Consider the following 18,742-nt stretch of genomic DNA (forward strand, 5'->3'; position numbering starts at 1 on the left):
CCGCCGCTCGCCTGCCTCCGGGAGCTGCCGGTGCGTGGGGCGGCCAGGCCGTGCCCTGCCGCCGCGCTCGTTACGGGCTGGAAACGGCCTTCCCGACGACGTCGGCGCCCCTTGCAGTGCCGGCAGCGGCCGTGTGCCGTCGGGGGGAAGCACCTGGCTGAGGGGAAACGGCGCAGCCCCGCGGGGGCGGCTGCAGACGGGGCGGATCCTCGCGACGGCGCCGTCACCAGGGAACCAGCCGCGCCCCCGTCCCCCGCGCTGCGGCTTCTCCCCTCGCGCGGCCGCGGCCGCCTCCCGGCGAGGGGGCGGGGCTCCGGGGGGCGGGACCAGTCACCACCCCTGCCGGTCGTGCTGCTGTGACGTCACCGGCCCGCTCCGCCGCAGCCCCAGCGCAGGCCGCGCCGCCAGACGGAGCCGCCAGCCGGCACCCGCGCCCCGGCCCGGCCCGGCCCGCTGCCCCCCCCGGCCGCCATGCCCTCGGACCGGCCCTTCAAGCAGCGCCGCACCTTCGGTGAGCCGGGCGGGGGTGGGGTGGGGGGTCCCCGCGCCCTCCCCGCCGCGCTGACTTTCGGGGCGGCACCCCCAAGCCACCCCCCCCCCCCCCCAACTCCGCCGCGGAATTCGGCCGCCGTCTGGCCCCGCCGTGCGCAGCCGGGGCGGGGGCCGGGGGCGCTGGTGCCGCAGCCGCCGCGCGATGATGTCATCCCGCTCCGAGGGCCGCACCGTGCGGCGGGGGGGACAGCGGCGGCGCTGGGGCGGGAGGACGGGCCGCGCCCAGGCGGGCTGGGAGCGCAGGGGTACCGGGCGTACGTGCGCATAGCGACTGCTCGGAGGGCGGGGGCCTTGCCGCCCCTCGTTATGAAGGTGGAGCCGCCGGGCTGCCCCGAGGGAGCGCGGCCGCGGCTCCCGCCGAGCGCAGGCAGTCGCTGTGCGGCGTTGGCTGAGCCGTCGCCCTCCTGGGTCGCGTCGTGTGTACCCGGCCGAGGAACTGGGGTGGCTGGGGCGGGGTGACGACTACGAGGGGCTCTGAAATCTAGGGCGCAGGGGTAGTCGTCTAGAGGTAAATATTCTTGTTTTACCCTTGCCCTGGGTCCAGTTTTTACTCTTTTGATCCTCGGAGCACAATGACCTCTTCAAAAACTACCGTCCCTGCTCCCCATCTCGTTAGCATTAGAGCAGCTGTTGTGCCAAGGCTTTGATACACCCTCTCTAATTGTTCTTGAGACCCAGAAGAGTTAATGCTCACATCATACCCATCCCTTGGAAAACTCAAATGACAAGGAGGTTACCGTAGAAGGTACCGGATTTGATTGCCAGGCCCGATAGTGAAATCAGATGAAGCATCAGCTGCTGTTTCTCTTGACCTTTGCCAGCTGGCATGGGGGAAGGTGCATGTTTCTGGCAGTTTACATCCCAAGGGAGGTATCGGTTGAGCTTTGCTGCCTGAATAATGCTGAAATCAGTGTATTCATGCCAAACAAGGCCTCATTTTGTGTCAGATACTGTCCAAACGCAGGTGAGGGAGTGTTTCCTATGTGAGTCTTAAAATTGGAGCTTTTTCCTACTGAACTGCTGATCCAGCTTCTCACTGCTCGCTTGGAAACTGCAAATGTTTGGTAATTTATTGGCACAGCCCTTCCAGCCTTGAATGCTTACCCAGCCTTCTCCTGCCACAGCGACCAAGCCAAGTGAACGTGCACAAATGAGAATAAAATGAAGTCTGGGTGCCCTGGGATGCTTGCTTGAGACCCTGCTGTGTTCTCCTACGCTACATATTAAAAGCAGTAAAGTCCTAAATCAAACCTTTAGTAATTACCTACTGTTTAAGTGGTGAGAATCAGCTTCTTAGGTCAGGGGGAGTCGGGTTTGCCTTTGCAGATTGCTCAGCCTTTGTATGAGCCAGAAGGAAAACAAAATCCGAGGCTCAGAGGAGTTGAAAGCTAGCAGGATTAAAATAGCCCAGGAGGGAAAGGGGGGTGAGGGAGTCTGGTGCCGGCAACTGCAAGTGCTCCTTGTTTCTGTGTACTTTCCTCTGCCCTTTTGCTCTCTCAGCTGACTGGTCTGCAGAGCTCAGCCAGGAGGAGGGGAAGGAGGAGGAGGCCTGGCAGCCCACGCAGTTGCTTTGGGTCAGGGCTGGAATTGCAGGGTTGGAGAAAGTAAATACAGCTTGTTTTCATCTTCGAGTCATTACACAACAGGAGCAGGAAGCGATTGTTTACAATGCAGTTGGAGAGGGCTGATGGAAAACATCGCCAGGGATGCCGTACCCTCAGAATGGCTTAATTTTTAAGGCTTCAAAACTTTGTAGAAGTGGAATGTTTCCAAAAAAACAGAGAAAAGGCAGAGTCAGGAGTACGACTGTTTATACAAAAGGCATCCAGGCTCCAGTTTCACGGCAAGTGGCTTGCTTAGGTCTTGGTCTACCACCCCTTGCTGAAGATTCTGCTTTCCTCAATGCATGTTTTCCCCTTTCTTGTATTTTTGAGATTTGTTTTTTCCACTAATTTCTTGTACTTCTTCATCTGCTTTGTCTTGGGTTTATCCTGAATGAAATTTCTGGATTTCTATTAATCATTGTTGAGGACTTGGAAAAAGGGACTGGCTGGGAAACACAAGGGGTTTGAGCCCAGGTGTGTTGAGGGCAACAAGTGCTGACTTCTCCTGTGATCTGATGTGCCGTTAGTGGCGAGAGGGTGATGCTCTGTGACCTGCTCTGGTCCTTGTCACGTCTGCAGCAGACTGTCTTTGATCTGGGTGCATGGGGGTAAAATCTGACAGTAACCGTCTGCTCTCATGTGCTGAACCCGTCTGTAGACGCTGAGGCAGCTGTCTTCTGCGTAGTCAGATCCATTGTAGGAATCCAAAACAATTCCCAGAACAAAGCTGGGTCTGTGTCAAAGGAACAGGGTGTCCTGGCTGTAGCGGGAGCGTGTGGCAGCCTGACGACACTGTTGCACTTCCCGTAAAGAGCGCGAGTCCTTCAGAGCATTGGGTAGCGCTTGCACCTCCCACTGCTCTTGAAGTGATTGTTTGGAACTGGCTGCTCTGCCGTTGCAAGGCTGCCGACCAACAGACTTCAAGCTTTGTTTTCAGTGCAACGCATAACCAGTGTGGTTACGGACACGGACCTTAAACCTAGACTAGTCGGTTAACTGAAAGTAAGTTGGCCTTATGCCCTCACGCATCCTGCCAAAATGGAGGCACTTCACAGTAAGACACATATGTGTGTGTCCTGTTGGTCAGCTGGAGCCCCTGGCCAGGTGACAGAGAGGTTTGCCCTTGGCCTCTCTGGACTGAGTATTCCCACCCCAGGTTCAGTCCCATGGGAGATCTGCCTTTAGTTCTGGGAAGCCACTTCTCTTTAGAGGAAAGGCAGCATGTGGAGCTGAATTCCCTCACCTCTTGGCTCTGGGGAAAAATGAAGCATTGCCTGCTTTTGGGGACTCATCTAGTGTAAGCCCGCCATGCTTGTAGCAGTTGAAAGACCGACAGTGGATGGATTGTCCGTCTCGCACACCATCCTGTGGGTGTCGTAACGGTTTTGCTTGTTGGTGGCTTGGAAAAGCATCTTGATTTTGATCTGAGGCTGGTTAGTGAGTCAGCTTGTCCTCATACTCTGTGCTCGGGGTATTCACGCTCTAGCAGTTGTGCTTTAAGAGCTGGGATTCCTTGAAATGAGGCTGCTGTTGCAAGTTGGTGCTTAGCTGCCTGTGTCATGTTGTATTAATTTCCGAGGACATTCTGTGACATGGTTTGCTGTGGGGTTAATTATCAGCATCGAGGAAAATATTGATACAAGAAGAACTGAACAAACATCCAGAACAAAGGCCAGCCAGACATGTAGACCACAAATACTGATTTTTTTTTTTTTTTTAATTATTATTCTTTTATATAACAAAAGGTCCTGACTGGCAGCCAGGAATAATAAAACCTGCATGACCTCTGTTCATTACTTAATACTTTCTTCACTACAAAAACTCCAGCTATCCCCTTGAGCCAGGAAGGTACATACTGTTGAATCTAGGAGCTGTAAGACTACTAGACTCTTGCAGCCTCTGTCATCGAGTAGACCTGAGTCACCTCCTTTGGCTTCTGTGTTCCTTCCTTGGTCAGTCCTGGTGGGGATCACAGTCAGGAGAGTCACTCGGGAGGTCTTCCGGTGTGTCACCCTGCTTGTGTGACGTTCTGCAGTCGACCTGCAGTGTGTAAACACCTCTGACTCTGTGGTCATGCAGTTGTTTGCTGCCTTTTGTCTTCAGAAGGCGGTTTGGAAATAGGCTGTGAGAGAAAATGAAGGAATAAATTCAAGACTCTTGTGCCTAGCACGTCTCCCAAATAGGTCCTGCAAATCTGCGCGTGTCCAGGCATGTTTGTGCACAAATAGCAATGACCCAGGCTGTGCAAATTCTCTGTGCATGCGCGTGTGTGGTGTTCTGCATTAAAATACAGTTCTGTCAGGAGTGCCAGTTCTTTGAGCAATTTGAAGTGTCCTGAGTAGTTCTGAGAAATTTGAGTGCATTCCTGCTGTCTTGGAGGCTCATAATTATGAAGGTTGTCAAGACGGAAGAAAAGGTCAAACAAAAGCTGGAGGGAAGTCCTGGCTGAGGACAGCCTCCTGACGGCTCATACGGAGGGAACTTGCTGTTCTTTTTCCAAGGCTAGCGAAACTGTGATTAAACATTGAGCAAAAACCCAGTTCCTTATCTGGAGCTCTGGTGTAACTACTCCATCTGCTATCTGAACATGGCACTTCTGTGGTATTGCCCGTTTGCCCCATAGGCTCAGCCCTGTTTTAAGCTGTTTGAATGATGGAGGCCGGGTGCTTATCCTTCGCGGCCCACGGCAGGGGTGACATGGTACTGTGCAACCAGAGAGCAATTATCTTGACGTGAATTTAGACTTCACAGTTGTTGTGTGGTTCTGCTTGGTCACGAGCTGAACCCTTATCATGGATTTGCTAGATACAAATACTCATTTCTGGAGACAGGCTCAAAATCAGACTCAGTTAAATTTTGAAACTGCTAAAAAAAATTAAGGTGGTTCCTGTTTGTCTTTTAAAATCCATTTTCAAGCTCTACTCTGGAGCCAGGAAGATTGGGAACTTACGAAAATGAACAGAACTGCTTAGATCCTTCTGCAGTCACAGGGCTTCAGGAGCTGGGCATTCAAAAATCCTTCCATAGGCATTACACATCTTGTAATGAAGCTGTAATGACGAAATAGATAGTCATGCAGACAGATCATCAGTTGCTCCATATTCGTGTTGGTAATACCTTCCTTTGACAGTGGAGCGTCAGACTCTACCTTCACCATGCTGCAGAGACACACTTTCAATCAGATAGTAAGTTGAAAACAGTGTAGTTTTGGTCCCAAGTCATTGGTCCTGTCCGAACCCCGCAGCTTTGCAGACAGAAGAAGTAAAATATGACCAACAATCAGAATCACTGTCAAGTTTCTGCAGCACTGCTGTCCCACGTAGCCTGGGACAATGACCCTTTCTTAGCAGTGAGGACAGCCTTCCTGCACGGCTGGCCTCGCAAGCTCTGCCCTCCTTCCCTGGATTTGGGAGTCTCCTCTTTCTCCTCCTGCAGTGCCACTGGCCTGAGAACGAGGTCTCCAGCATTGGGCAAGGACAGGTCAGGTCCTTGTTGTGTGAGCCATGACACATACATGGGGGTGTACTTCCTGGTGGTGAGAGGTGTCTGGCCTTAGGGTGGTATGATATTACAAAAATATTTATTGATGTTCATCTGGGATGACCTGCATAACTTGCCCATGTCTTCAGCAGTTGCCAGCTCATCTCAGACATATCCTGATTTCAGACCATCCAATTGCTCTTCTCCTTGCAGAAAATCTCTTGTAGAGGAGGACCATGTTCTGGCAACCCTCTGCCCTGGGACTGACTGCAGCAGCTTCTTGAAGAAACATGTTCATTTTTCCATCTGCTTCAGATCTGCCCCCAAGCTGGCTGGCAGAGCGTCTTGTGGACGGCAGTGAGAAAGCCACAGGGCTAGCAGCCTGCGGCAAGTGGCAGGGCTGTCTGCATGTTCCCTTCACGCTGTGGGCAGCTGCACCCAGAGCCCTGGGACGTGGGACCACAGGGAGAGGCAGTAGCTTATGGCTGAATTTCTACTCCCTGCTTTGCTTTCCACGCGCAGCTCTTGCTCAGCTCAGGAGCTGTTGACCTGGTAGCACGTTGATGACATTTCCAGATTTTTTCTTAATGGTGTTTTCTTAACAGCATTCCTGTTGGTCACAGGAGCAGGGCTGGTCATAGAGTCCATCCGCTGCCCCAGGGCAGCACCAGTGCCTGACCAGTGTTTTTCTAGTGTCTCCTGAAAAATGCTGTCCCTTACAAACTGCACTGTTGCAGAACTTGCCATGTGTTTTCCTTCTCTTCCACCATCTGTATCTTTTGTCTGATTAAGCTCTTTTGCATCCAGGGCTGTCTTTCTGTCCTGCATCTGCACAGCGCCCAGCACAGCAGAGACCTATCTCCCGAAGCCAGGGTTCCTGGGCACAGCTGATAAAAAGGGTTAATGCTTGAGAAGTCTGACTTTTCCACTGTTTTCCTTAACTGTCATAATAATCTCATCCTGCATTGCCATGGGATACATTGTGTGCCCACATCTTTGGGAGAACAGCTTGGGAAGGCCCTCAGTCAAGAAAACAGCTGAGGTTCTGGCGTTTTGGGCAATTTGCAAGCTTTGCTGTTGGTACTTAACAGTTGAAACAGCAGTTGGAGGAGAAATAGGCAATTTTCCTGGCATATGCAATGCTACAAAAATACTCCTGTCTTTCAATAGGCCCTGGAAGTGAAACTTTGCTAGGAATAAGCAATAAAAAGTGTGTGGTCTTTATCTTGCTGCCATCATGAGCTCTCACATCCTGGCACTGGGGAGAAGCCCGGCTTCCCTTGCGGCAGATGTGTGGTGCCCACACCTGGGAGCAGAGACAGTGCTCTTCCCTCTGTGTGCAGATCATTAATCTTTGCTCAGCCCCTGCAAAACAGCAACTGGCTGTAGCCCCTTCATCCCATCTTGCTTGGAGTCCCTGAGCTGCTGAAACCAGGTGTGGTGTTTTGCTTCTCCTTGCAGTGAGGAAGGGCCAGAGAAAAAAATGTAGATATGGATGGGGTTGTGTAAACTGTTCTGGCTCACTTTACATATAGGCTAAGGATTAACTGTAGCCGGGTGCTACAGAAATGGGGAAAGTCAATTAGTACAGCTATAATTTGGGAGAGCTGCAGAAGAGCAAGGCTTGTAAAATCAGAAATGTGAGTGTGCAAACGCTACTAGTGAAAGGGTGGAGGGAGCGTCTGCAGTGCCGTGCCTGGCATGAGCGTGGGTGCTAGGCTGGCATCTCCATCAGTGCCTCTCTGAAGTGCCCTTTAACGGTTTTCTCTTTATTCTTGTGACTTAGGTTAGACTACATATTAAATTAAAGGTGGTATTTATAGCCGTTCCTTGCCATGTGACGTTGAGGATGTGTCACAGGATGAACCTCTAGCTCCCGCTGCAGGCTGTGGAGGGTCGGGGTGGCCATCACCTGTTTCTTGCAGGACATCTCTAGCGCCTGAACTTGTTGTGTGCATGGAAATTACCCTTGTGCAGGGTTTGATGCAGGATAGCTTCTCCTGATTCCCAGGCCTGCCAGGGTGGGACTGAGTGCTCCTTAGCAGAGCTTCAGGTGTCCTGGCAACTTCGGCCTGAATCCTCCAGCACCTCGACAGCTTAAGGTGGGGTTGCTCCCAACTGCCTTCCTGAATGAAGTTTCTGAAACGGGCGTCTCCTGGGCAGAGAAGAAGTGCAGGGCTTTAGGTGCATGTAGTTGCAATCACACGTACCTGCTGAAGGGATCCAGCAGCCCCTGGAGCAAAGCAGCACCTACTGTCCTTGCATTCTGGTAACCTGCAAGTCTCCCACCTCCCGTAGGGTCCTCCCAGATTAGAAAGCCTGCAAAAGCCCCGGCCCCATCAGACCAGTTGGACCAGGTCCGGGGCACGTGGCAGGTCTTAAAGAGTGGGACAGGGGAGCTGCCACTGTGGTACATCAGACTTGAGGCTAGATGAGAGCTTTATCACCGGTGGCTCGCGCCCTTAATCCCTGCTGAGCGTGAAGTTAGCAGGACCTAGAAGAAATGTGCTGCAGCAGCAGCCTGGCCTGCCTCTGTCCGAGGCAGCTGCAGCCTGCACCCCTCGGGGGACAAGGGCCTGTGGTTTCAGGGGTGGAATCCCAAGGCGCTGACGTGTGGCTGGGTAGGTGATGTACCGTCTTATGCTCCGTGTGGCGTCTTTTTCAGTGTGATGGGCAGGGGGCACCTCCGGCTCCTCCGTGGAAGCGAAAGTGGTGATGGCTGGAGTTGGCGATGCGTGGGGAGCAAGAAGGGGTATCAGCCGCGTGGCTGCCCTGTGGCACATGCAGCCTAGACTACTTGGATGCTCTGAGATTATCTACATTATCTAACATACAAAGACTGGAAATTTGCCATTGGCAAATTGCTTTTCAGACCCTTCTCATAATTACCTGCATCACTGGGGCTTCCTGTGCAAACAGTTCTGTGACCCTACAGGGAAACACATAATGTCTAGGAAGTTCACCCACATGGGCATCTGATAGCATGGAGAGAGATGCAGAATAGGGTGGACATTGAAGCTGGAAAAACTAGCCAGCCATGAGGACACACAGCTTTCTGCAGGCTCTGTTAGTAGCCAGCAAGTCTGACTTGACTGCAGTCAAACTGCCTGACATACTTACGCTGGTAAGTGTTGTCCACTCGTGCTCTGGATCTCCAGCCTTTCAGAAGCTCTGCCCTGCTGGAGCTTGTACACAGCGAACACATGAGAGCGGAGATCTGCAGAAGTGGGGGCCCGTGCTTCTGGCTGGCTGCTCAAAGTTGGGTGCTCTGTGTCGGGTGCTTGTGTGCTGGATGCTTCTTGTCACTGTGTCCTTCAGCGTTCCTGGAGAGGTGTCCCTGTACCAGCGTCATGTGCAGTGCTGATTTCTGCGTAACTCCTTGCTGATTGGGACCTCAGGGGAAAATTGTCCGTATTACAAGGATAACTCTGGATGCCCTGTAGCGTTGGATAGGGTGAAGAGAAAACATGAGGAACTACATCTTCAGGCATAAAACCCCAAACAAATATGCCCACATTTTCCATTAAATCCAAATAATCTTGCTCTGTCTTGCTAGGCCATGGAGTCCTACAGAAGGTCTAGCAATTCCTAGCAGAGGGATATTTTCCTCTCAGAGGAGACAGAAATGGTGCTCAAAAGCTTCTGTGATCTGGTGATTTTGTAGTCTTTTGGCCTCTGAAAAAACTCCGTTCTCTTCCTGAAGTAGTATCCAGCCAAGTTCCATTGATAAGCGATGAGGTTTTCTTGAGTGGTTAGAGGAGAAATGCTCAATGTTTGGGGGGAGAAAACACACTCAAACACATGCACTTACCCTGCCTGACATGATCCTGGTGGGTCGTGGGAAACTGGGGCTGCGTGAAGCAGGTGCTGTGCCGGTGACTGTGTGTGTGGCAGGATGATCCCATGACAGATCCTTTGAGACCCAGATCTTGCGTTTCTAGGCAGTCCTTAGTTCTTGGCCTTCACCCCCCAGCTTACCTACTGTGATCCATGAAACTGCTTCCTCTGGGCACTTCAGATGGTCAGTTGTAGGCTATGAAGCACTTCCCAGAGTAATGGTAATGCCAGGAGGAGCGTAGGTCTGCCGTGTCCCAGGAAGAGCAGACACAGAGCCTTACCTGGCCCTGGTGTGGCTTCTCCCCCTCCTTTCTGCCGCTTTGAACTGTGCAAAGTGGAGGGCCCTCTGGAAAAGCAGTGAGGGGACACTGAAATTTTCCTGTGAGCTTGAAGAGCGTACAAGCTTTTATGTGCTGCCTGTTGTGTGTGTCGGTACACGTGAACTCTGGAGGAAAATGGGTTAGGAAGTGTCAGAACAACTGCAGAAAAAATCTTTTAGTACATGGGTCATCTCCTTGCTTAAGCTTTTCTTCCTGTTTCCACAACAGGTCTAGAAATACTTTGTCAGGCCAATAGCTGTTGTAGCTACTCTGTAGATCTATGCTCAGGAAGGAGTCCTCCTTGGCAAGGTATATCTCTTTTGGACTGAGGCACCGTGCCAGATAGTGCTTGGAAGTGCCCACCAGGCAGAACGAAATGGCTAAAACCCAGCCCCGGTTGGAGAATCGTCTCCTCTGGGGAAGCGGCCAGGAGGAAGAGCGAGCCTGAACTTTCAGAGCTGAGACCCTAAAGCTGTACTGCCGCTCGGCACCGATGGTTTGCGTTTGCTTAAGGTAGATTTAGGAATACAGTTTTGTAATCCTCATGGTCTCATTTAAGTCATTTGGCTTCCATGAGTGTTGCCCAGTTTTACCAGGCAGGGTGGCACGTCCCTGCCTTGGGGGATGATTGGCGGGTAGGAAGCTGTGAAGGCTTGATCGCTGAAGCTCCCATCTGGCTGACCATCTCACTGCTGCAAAACGTTCAGAAAAGGCCCGATGAATAGAATTTGCATTTCTTTTGCAACGTCCCTCTTTGTCCGTTTGCATCTTGCAGGGGGGTTACATTGGTTTTGCCTGAACTAGCACAGCCCGACGTTTCTAACTTTGTTTCTTTACTTCTTTCTTTCTAGTGGATCGTTGTAAAGAAGTAGAGCAGATCAGAGAGCAGCATCCAAACAAAATCCCGGTAAGTTGTCGTTCTTGCTCTTCTGCATTAGACTTTGTTCTCATGACTGCTGTGTGCTGCTGGATAGCCTCCACCAGCCTGGCGCGGAGGTTACAAAACTTTGCTCCCCAGAATCAACATGGGACACTCTCCATAAGCCTCCAGTGCCTTGTAAGTGCCAGCTGCTCAATAGCAGACCGCATCTCAGCGGTGCAAAATACAGTCTTTCTCTTAAGCTTCATGTCTGCCCTAGGGGCAAGGAACTGGTTTGATCTCAAATCTACTTCCAAGCTAGTGCAGCAGGAGAAAACTCTGAAATGGCCTTTTTTTCTGTTGTTGCAGTAGCTACCTGACTTTTCCTGGATAACCTGGTAAGGATTTCTCTGCATCTGCCCAGATAAAGATGTGTGAGGTGATCTTCACTGTATTGAAATCAAAGAGACTCTGCTAGGATAATTCATACCACAGCCAAATGGTCACACCCGTTCTGTGCTTTCCCAGCACCTGTTGTTGACGTGCGTAGGTGAGACTCCATGAATTGCCTCCAGTTCTTCCTGCCCATGTGAGACCTAATGTGCTGTCTTGCTCTTTGGCCGTGAGTGTGCTTTTGATATCCTAGCTGAGTATTTGCTTCTCTTCCTGAGAAGATGGAGGACTTGGAGAAATAACGTGCTCAGGGCTCGCTCGAGTTAGTATTTGCAATGTCATAGCATGTATGACCAAAAAAAGGGCCATGTTCCTAGTTCAGCTCGCTCTCAGCGTTGGATGAACATCAGCCTTGTCTTAAAATTGCATACAATCTCTCAGCACTTAGCCTTCAAGGCTTAATGTCTCCAACTGCTCTTGGCACATACTAGTCCATTCTTGCCTCGCTCTTCTTTTGATTTTAGCACAGCATCTTCTAGAAAAAAGAATTCTTCTCTTCCTTCTCTTCCACCACCGCTGTGATGTCCACGTGTTGTCAGCTCAGCAGAGCAGGACTTGCCCCTGGCAGCACACCGAGTACCCATATGCCACATCATCTCCACATTTACTGACCACTGCTTTTAACATGGTTTTCGTGGCATTAGGCTGGCTCTCCATTTCTCCAGGGCTGTGGCAAAGCTACTTGCAATGCTTTAAGGCTCTGGCAATAAGAACGGGCTAGAAATAAGTTGTACATAAAATATACACACATGCATATATCAAGTGCCTGTACCTAAATGTGTGTTGCCTGGGAAATGGACAGAAGGAGCCAGAACTCTGCAGCCACATGCAGAATTTTACCGGCCTTCCTGAAACGTGGTGGGAGAGCTTCCATGGCTGGAGAGCAATTTGTGTTGGGGTCAAACACCATGTGCCCCAGGAGAAGGCTTCTGCATCATCAGGACCTGGCCACTGGTGTGGTTGTCTGGGGAGTTGTGTGTGTGCGGGGAGGTTTAGCCATGGCAGAGACCTGAGCCCTCCCACCTGCTCCAGTGACCTCTTTCTTCAGTGCCTTGTTCTCCTTGATAGTGTCCTGCATCCCAGCATTGTCAGAGGATGAGGGCCTTGGCTAAACGCTTGGCTGCTTGGCTTTCCTGGGCTGACTGACGCGACAGAGAGGGGATACGTTTAGCTGCAAGTTTTGCTGGAGCAGTAAAAAGAATCAGGAGGAGAGAAGGGTGTTGAAGGCCTTGGGGAGCGCAGCTGTCTTCGTGTCACGGGCATCTCTAAAGGCCTGGTCCTGGTTAGACCCTGACACCAAGTTTGATGCTGTCTCTTCTCTTTTACATAGCAAAGTCGCTGCAAGTCGCTGTGTGTAGCTCTCAGTGGTAGGGCCGCGAGCCAAGCCTCATGCTGCAAAACAGAGCATGGTGTGGGGGATGGCTGTGGCTCTGAGCAGTGCAGTGCAGGCGCACTGGCTGTAGGGAGGTCTTGGTCTTCCGCAAGAGGCAGGAGCTGTGTTTGCCAAGTGACTAGCTTCCCTGGAGAGGCACTTGGAAGTAGCAAGGGGGTTTGAGCCCCCAGCCCAGGGCAGGTTAGGGAGAAGATGGCCCAGGTCGCACCCTTACCGCTGTCAAAAATCACAGCAAGCTGTGCTGCAGCTGCTGCCCTCTTCTTGCATCTCCAGGTTCCACTCGGAGCCCTTGGGTGAGTCCCCTTTTGCTTTGACAGGGCGCCAGGAGGATTTGCAGAGTGCATGGCCTGGCTTTGTGCCCAGGGAAAGGCATTTCTCTCCTGTTGCCGTGAGGGTACTTCCAGAGGAGGCTGAGGAAGGGGCTGTGCCACACACACAGGGGAGACCGTGTGGGGAGAGAGCCGGTGGTGTGTCTGTCTGTGCCCACCAGAGACAAAGCAGTAGATAACCTGGCGTGGAGTTCTCTGCTTGTGTTTGAAGGGAAATCGCATCCCAGGACGCCTCGCTGGCACATGTCATAAAGGAGGTACGCAGGAGCTAGGGGCTCCCCAGTGTTTCCCTGTCCACCTCATGCCAGGGGCTCCTTTGCTGTCTCTGCATGCCCCAAAGCTGGCTGCACTTCCATGGTCAAAAGTGCTGACCACAGGAACACACAGCTCTTAGGAGGAGGACATGGTTATGTTGGCGGTGAGGTGCTGTTCATGCTTAGCTCTGCTGGGAAGGAGCCTCCAGCTGCCCCTTGCGGGCAGCTGTGGGATGGCTCCTCCTCGGGCGGTCAGAGCAAGCAGAGAGCTTCCTGCCTTCTCGCTGGGACCTGCATCTACAGCCTCAGCAGATGCTTTAGAAATCAGCTTCTGCCCGTTAGAAGGTAGACTGAGCTTAGGCCTGCCCATCGCCCTTGCTGCTGTCAGCCCTAGTGCTCTCTTTCTGGAGCCCGTTGAACTGGGGCCTGGTGAGGAGCAGCTGCAGGCTTTCAGCCAGCTGCGGTGAGCCTTGGAGAGCCTAAAATCATCGGGGCACAGCTTGCGCTGGGCAGCAATGGAAGCAAACCATTTCCCAAAGCGCTGCAATGCTAAATTCAGCGAGGCCGAGCGGGTCACGGGCTGCACTGCTGCAGAGGGTGGGTTAGGGGAGAGCTACCTCTCATGGTGATAGGGAAGGCTGAGGGCGTGTTTGGGCCGTGCAGAGAGGTCTCTTAGGTTGCGTGATAAAAAGCTCATCTGCACACCCACAGAGGAGCATGGAGAGGCAACGGCAGGTGAGGGAGCCCAAATAAATCCCCTGCCCCGGCACAGTGGTGCACAGAAACCCAAAGTGCAGACTTGGAGGAAGGGGCAGCCTTTTCTAGGCTCCTGCAAGGGCTGTGCCAGGGAGCTGCAGGCCCAGTGCCCAGGGCTGACATGACTCAAGATGGATCAACAAAAAACCCAATAAAATAAATCTAAAGGATATACATTATCCACAGTCCTACAGAGACACCTACGTCTACTCAGTAGCACCAAGAATCTGTTGTGGGTGTAATTAAAAGCAGTTAAAACTCGGGAGCTGCCACCGCTCCATGCTCCCAGGTTGGCCTCATCCTCTACCAAAATCCCTTTCCACGTCTTCAGACTGGCCCCAGAACAAGGTCTGAGTTTTGAAATGCTGCCCAAGCCCCCTCTGCAATGGGACTGGGACCCCAGGCTCTGCCCTAAGCCTTTCCACCTGTGCCCAGCTCATGTTATTTCTGCGGTGAGGTCTATGGTGGGTTCCCACTGCAAGAGCAGACGTCCCACACTGAGGAAGCCCCTGGCCTGAGGCAGCAGCTTAGAAGAGGATGCGGCAAGGGGAGGTGGCTTTGTATACAAGCCCTGTGGCCACAGGGATGTAATATTAGCATGTGATCATGCGTTTCCCTCCAAAGCTAGACAAGAACATTTTGTCCATTGGCCACCTATTCCCATAGCTGGGTTACCCAAAGAGCAGCTCGTGTTCCGGAGACAGAAACTGTTGGAGCTCTTCTACATGACAGGCCCTCTGTCTCCTCAGGGCACAAGGCAGTTGCTGCTTTAACAGACAGGACATCCTTCTCAGCCCATTCTCGGGCTAATTAAGAGGCTTTTCTTTGTGGGATGGAACTGGCTGGTAATTAGAGATGTCCGCCTCTGTTCCTGCTAGATGTGAGAAATGAGGCACAGCCCAGGTGCGCAGGGCCCTCTCTGCCTCTTTTGTATATGCACAAACAGTTGCTGCGTAGCTGCCCCGTTCTGCAAACTGCCGTTAGAAACTTGAGGTCCCGCTCTTGCCTGTTTCCCAGTGGCCAGAGCAGCATGCCCTGTATGTGGTTGTTGTGAGTGTCCAGCCCCTTGAGACTGTTCATCTCCCAAAAATTCTCGTCTGTCCAAGTAAGACTCAAATTAAATACAGTAGGATGGCTCTGCTTGTCTTTCTCCTTCCTCTGCTCTCCTCCTGGTGGGAGGAAGGGACATTAGCAGGTTGGTGAGGGGCATCTGATGTACGATTTAGTCTGTTGCAGAAAATTAGTCTTTCATCAGGTCTCCGTCTTGCCAAAGGCACTGAAGGAGTAATACCTGGCTTTCTCTGGTCTTTTTCTCTGGCACTCTTGCTTAGTATCAAGAGGAGACAATGGACAATGTGAGAATACATTTGTGGATTCACGGAGGCCTTCGTATGCTGCTTGTCCAGCCCTCGGGCTCCTGGGTTCCCCTTGTGTGAGCTTTGTCCAGGATGGGCTCTTCAGAGGACATTTAGGTAGAGAGCTCTCGCCAAGGTGCCTCGCACTCCTCCCTCATCCGGGAACTGCCTGCAAGAAAGCTTGGCCCATCCGGGCGGGCCTTGAGACAAGCAAGTCTGGGGAACTCATCAGACATTCCCAGCTCACTGGTGATACCGCAGCATCCCAACCAGTGTCTGATTTGCTTTAGGGTAGAGGCAGCAGCAGTTACGTTGCTGCTGCTGATGGAGGCTGGTGTGTCAACAAATGATTAAGGGAAAGGCAAATCAACGTTCCCAGAGGTTCCCTTCATGCTTTTGGCTCCACAGAGCCATCCTCTGGGGATCCTGCTCTCTGCGTGCTGCTCCATCCCTTCACTATCCAAAGGCATTTGCAGTCTTCCATGTGTTTTTGGAAAAGACCTGGGAAAATTATTTGTGGGAACTCCTTGCCTTATAGTGAAAAATAATGTTCAGTCTCAACTCGGAGAGGATGATGAACTGATTAGTATACAAGCGTCTTTCTGTGGAGAAAACAACTACGTACTGGAGAGATGTGAGAGTCAGTGTATCACTGTAATGGGCACGTATTGAGCTTTATAAGTAATGTAATTACTTCTTTTAACTGCCTTCTTTCTTAGAATACAAATAGTGCGTTTCCAAGCTGGTGTAGAATAGCAGTTGTAGCCGTCAGCGGACACTCCTTAACAGAAGAAATTCATTAATTGTAATAGCAGGAAAACTGAACTAAACATTGTTTAGCCATTTCAGAACGTAAGTGTGGTAAGGCCTCTTGGTTGGGCTGTCCCCGTGGTGGCACTGTGCCGAAGTCTGGAAGCTCACCGCGCAGTTGTGGTAGCACACAGGAGAAGCGTTCATGGGTTTCTGATCCTTTTTGGCGTCAGTGTGTCTAGCGTTAACATGAGGAGTGGGACTGGTGAAATCCAAACTGCCCTTTTCTGAAGGAATGCTTTGGGTGGTTTCATGGTGATTTCTAACAACTCCTTGTTGGGGAATATCCGCAGCTCTTCCCGAGCAAGCAGGGTGACGCTGAACAGCAGCAGCCCCGAGCAGTGGCACAAAAGGGAAGAAAAATGTCTCTTGCTGTGCACCATGAGTTCAATCCTTAGCTCAAGCCAGCAAAACCTGTGGTTTTGGTCAGTCTGAAAATGATGTTAAAATACACTTCACTCCTCTTCCGGATCTCCTGCATGTCAGGAGAGGTAGCTATATCAATCCACTGACGCCTGCTGTTTGTCAGCCAGCCAGAGCAAGTGGTGCTGTAGTTCACTTACCTTGGATGCTCTCCACCATGTGGCTCAGGCAGACAGATGACTCGTTGCTCAAGAGCTGTCTGTAGCCAACCTGATGGTCATTGCTCATGTCCTTTTTTTTTGTTCCTGGGAGGGTGAAGCAAAGTGGGGCCTTAGCTCAACTTTTCCACTTGTTCTAGTTTGACCTTGAGGCCAGTGCTTGGGGCACTGTAAACTGTGGCTGACCCTGATGACTTTCTCCCAGGTCATCATCGAACGCTATAAAGGGGAGAAACAGCTGCCAGTGCTGGACAAGACCAAGTTCCTCGTCCCAGACCATGTCAACATGAGTGAATTGGTCAAAATAATCCGGTGAGTGGGGTGGCCCCGGCTGGCGTGCTGTGAGCCTGTCCTCATCCACAGGCCCTGCACACAGGGTGGTGGGGTGAGGGTGAGGCAGAGGCAGCTGATGAGGGTGGTGATGGGGACATGACAACCACAGCATCCTTGTGTTGTGGTACAGTGCTTGGGGGGCTGAGGGGAGGCAGGTTCCTAGCAACTGGTGAGGAACCGTGACGTCTCCCTCATAGGGACGCCCCATGAGCTGATGAGGGGGACTCCAATCCCCTTCTTTTATCCTCCAGCTCAGATGGAAGAGGCCCCTCTGCTCCCGTGCCGGCAGCGCTTGGAGAAAGGGGCTTTGCAGAGTCCCGACTCCAGAGGCCTTGGAGCCCCGAGCAGCTCCGCTGGGCTCACAGGCACCATGTCCTGAGCCTGTGGGAGGGCCTGGCCCCATGTGAACAGCATTGCTGGGGGGAGGTGGACGTGCCGTCGCGGTGCCTGCCCCAGGTGGGTTGACTCAGGCCCTCCTGCCCTTGCCCCCACAGGCGTCGCTTGCAGCTGAATCCCACCCAGGCTTTCTTCCTGCTGGTGAACCAGCACAGCATGGTGAGTGTGTCCACCCCCATCTCAGAGATCTACGAGCAGGAGAAGGACGAGGATGGCTTCCTCTACATGGTCTATGCTTCCCAGGAGACCTTTGGCTACTGAGGCCTGCCGGGAGGTGGCGTGTCGAGACAGATGAACTGTGGCGCACAGGCCCCCGGCCTTGGAAGACAACACAACCAGAGGGGACTGTGCTGACTCCCTTTCCCTCCCTCCCTCCCCTTCCCATCACCCTGTCACCAGAGGCTCGTGGCGTGTGTTGGACTTGCACAGCCCTTCACCTCTGTGTCGATGGGTCCCGCTCCCTCCACGCACGCACACCCATGTGCGCACGTACGTACAGACACCCACGCGCACCCATGGGGCCTCGGCTTCCCATCCCCTGCGTGTAACCTTCGGCTGCTCTCACCGTGCTGTGTATGTGTGTGTGCGCGTCCTTGTAGCCTGCTGCCAGAACGGTTCGGCCGGTGACGGAGAGAGGACAGGACACTGTCGCCTTCGCTTTCAGCACAGGGAGAGCCGCCTCTCCTCCAAGACACTAGTAAAGGGCAGGAGGTCTGCAGAAGCAGCAAACAGATGTTACCATTGCTCCCGAGTTTTAATTGATTTTAATTACACCCATATCAGATTCTTGGTGCTACTGAGTAGATGTAGACGTCTCTGTAGGACTGTGGATAATGTATATCCTTTAGATTTATTTTATTGGGTTTTTTCTTTGGGTTTGTTTTGGGTTTTGGTTTGTTTGTTTGTTTTAAGGGATAGATTGGAATGGGGAGAGGGGGTGATCTTTCCTGTATTCTGTAGGTAAATAAATTGGGCTTCGTTGCACTTTAAAGCATAGTAGATGTCAGAGTGGAATTTACTTTTAATTTATACGCGTTGGCCGTATATAGTGCTGCTCCTCTGTTGACAGTTGTACCTAGATTGTCTTTATTCCTTTTTTTTTAAATAAAATTGATTTCCCTTCTCTCTGTCTCCCCATTGCATGCCATTTTTCAGTCTCAGTGTGGCAAAGAATTTGCTCAAGGAATGTACTGATTTATATTTGCTATGTTCCCGTTCCTGTTTCTCATGTATTATACCGAAAAAATGTATATGATAAAATCTCACCCAGTTTAATCTAGACAAAGGTAAATATATATAAAAATATATATATATATATAAAATAAACATGAATTCAAGTTGTGTCTTGTAGGAATGTTCTGTTCCCATCTCATTTGTCTGTGTTAATGTCCCTGGTGTCAAGTAAGAGCGATGTGTGTTCCCCGTGTTCG

At 51.8% G+C, this 18,742-nt stretch overlaps 1 protein-coding gene across 1 annotated transcript; it reads left to right on the top strand.

Annotated features, from left to right (window-relative positions):
* Nucleotides 1–471: 471 nt before the first annotated feature.
* Nucleotides 472–17,825, top strand: MAP1LC3A (microtubule associated protein 1 light chain 3 alpha; the record flags this gene model as incomplete). Its single annotated transcript, XM_082007244.1, has 4 exons — nucleotides 472–511; nucleotides 10,645–10,700; nucleotides 16,789–16,895; nucleotides 17,411–17,825. The coding sequence occupies 4 exons, from the start codon at nucleotides 472–474 to the stop codon at nucleotides 17,571–17,573; spliced, it is 366 nt and encodes a 121-aa protein (XP_081863370.1). The 3' UTR covers nucleotides 17,574–17,825.
* Between the last annotated feature and the right edge of the window lie 917 nt (nucleotides 17,826–18,742).

Source organism: Phaethon aethereus, assembly GCF_964289735.1.
Source record: "Phaethon aethereus genome assembly, chromosome: 16".
In the NCBI taxonomy this organism is placed as follows: Eukaryota; Metazoa; Chordata; class Aves; order Phaethontiformes; family Phaethontidae; genus Phaethon; species Phaethon aethereus.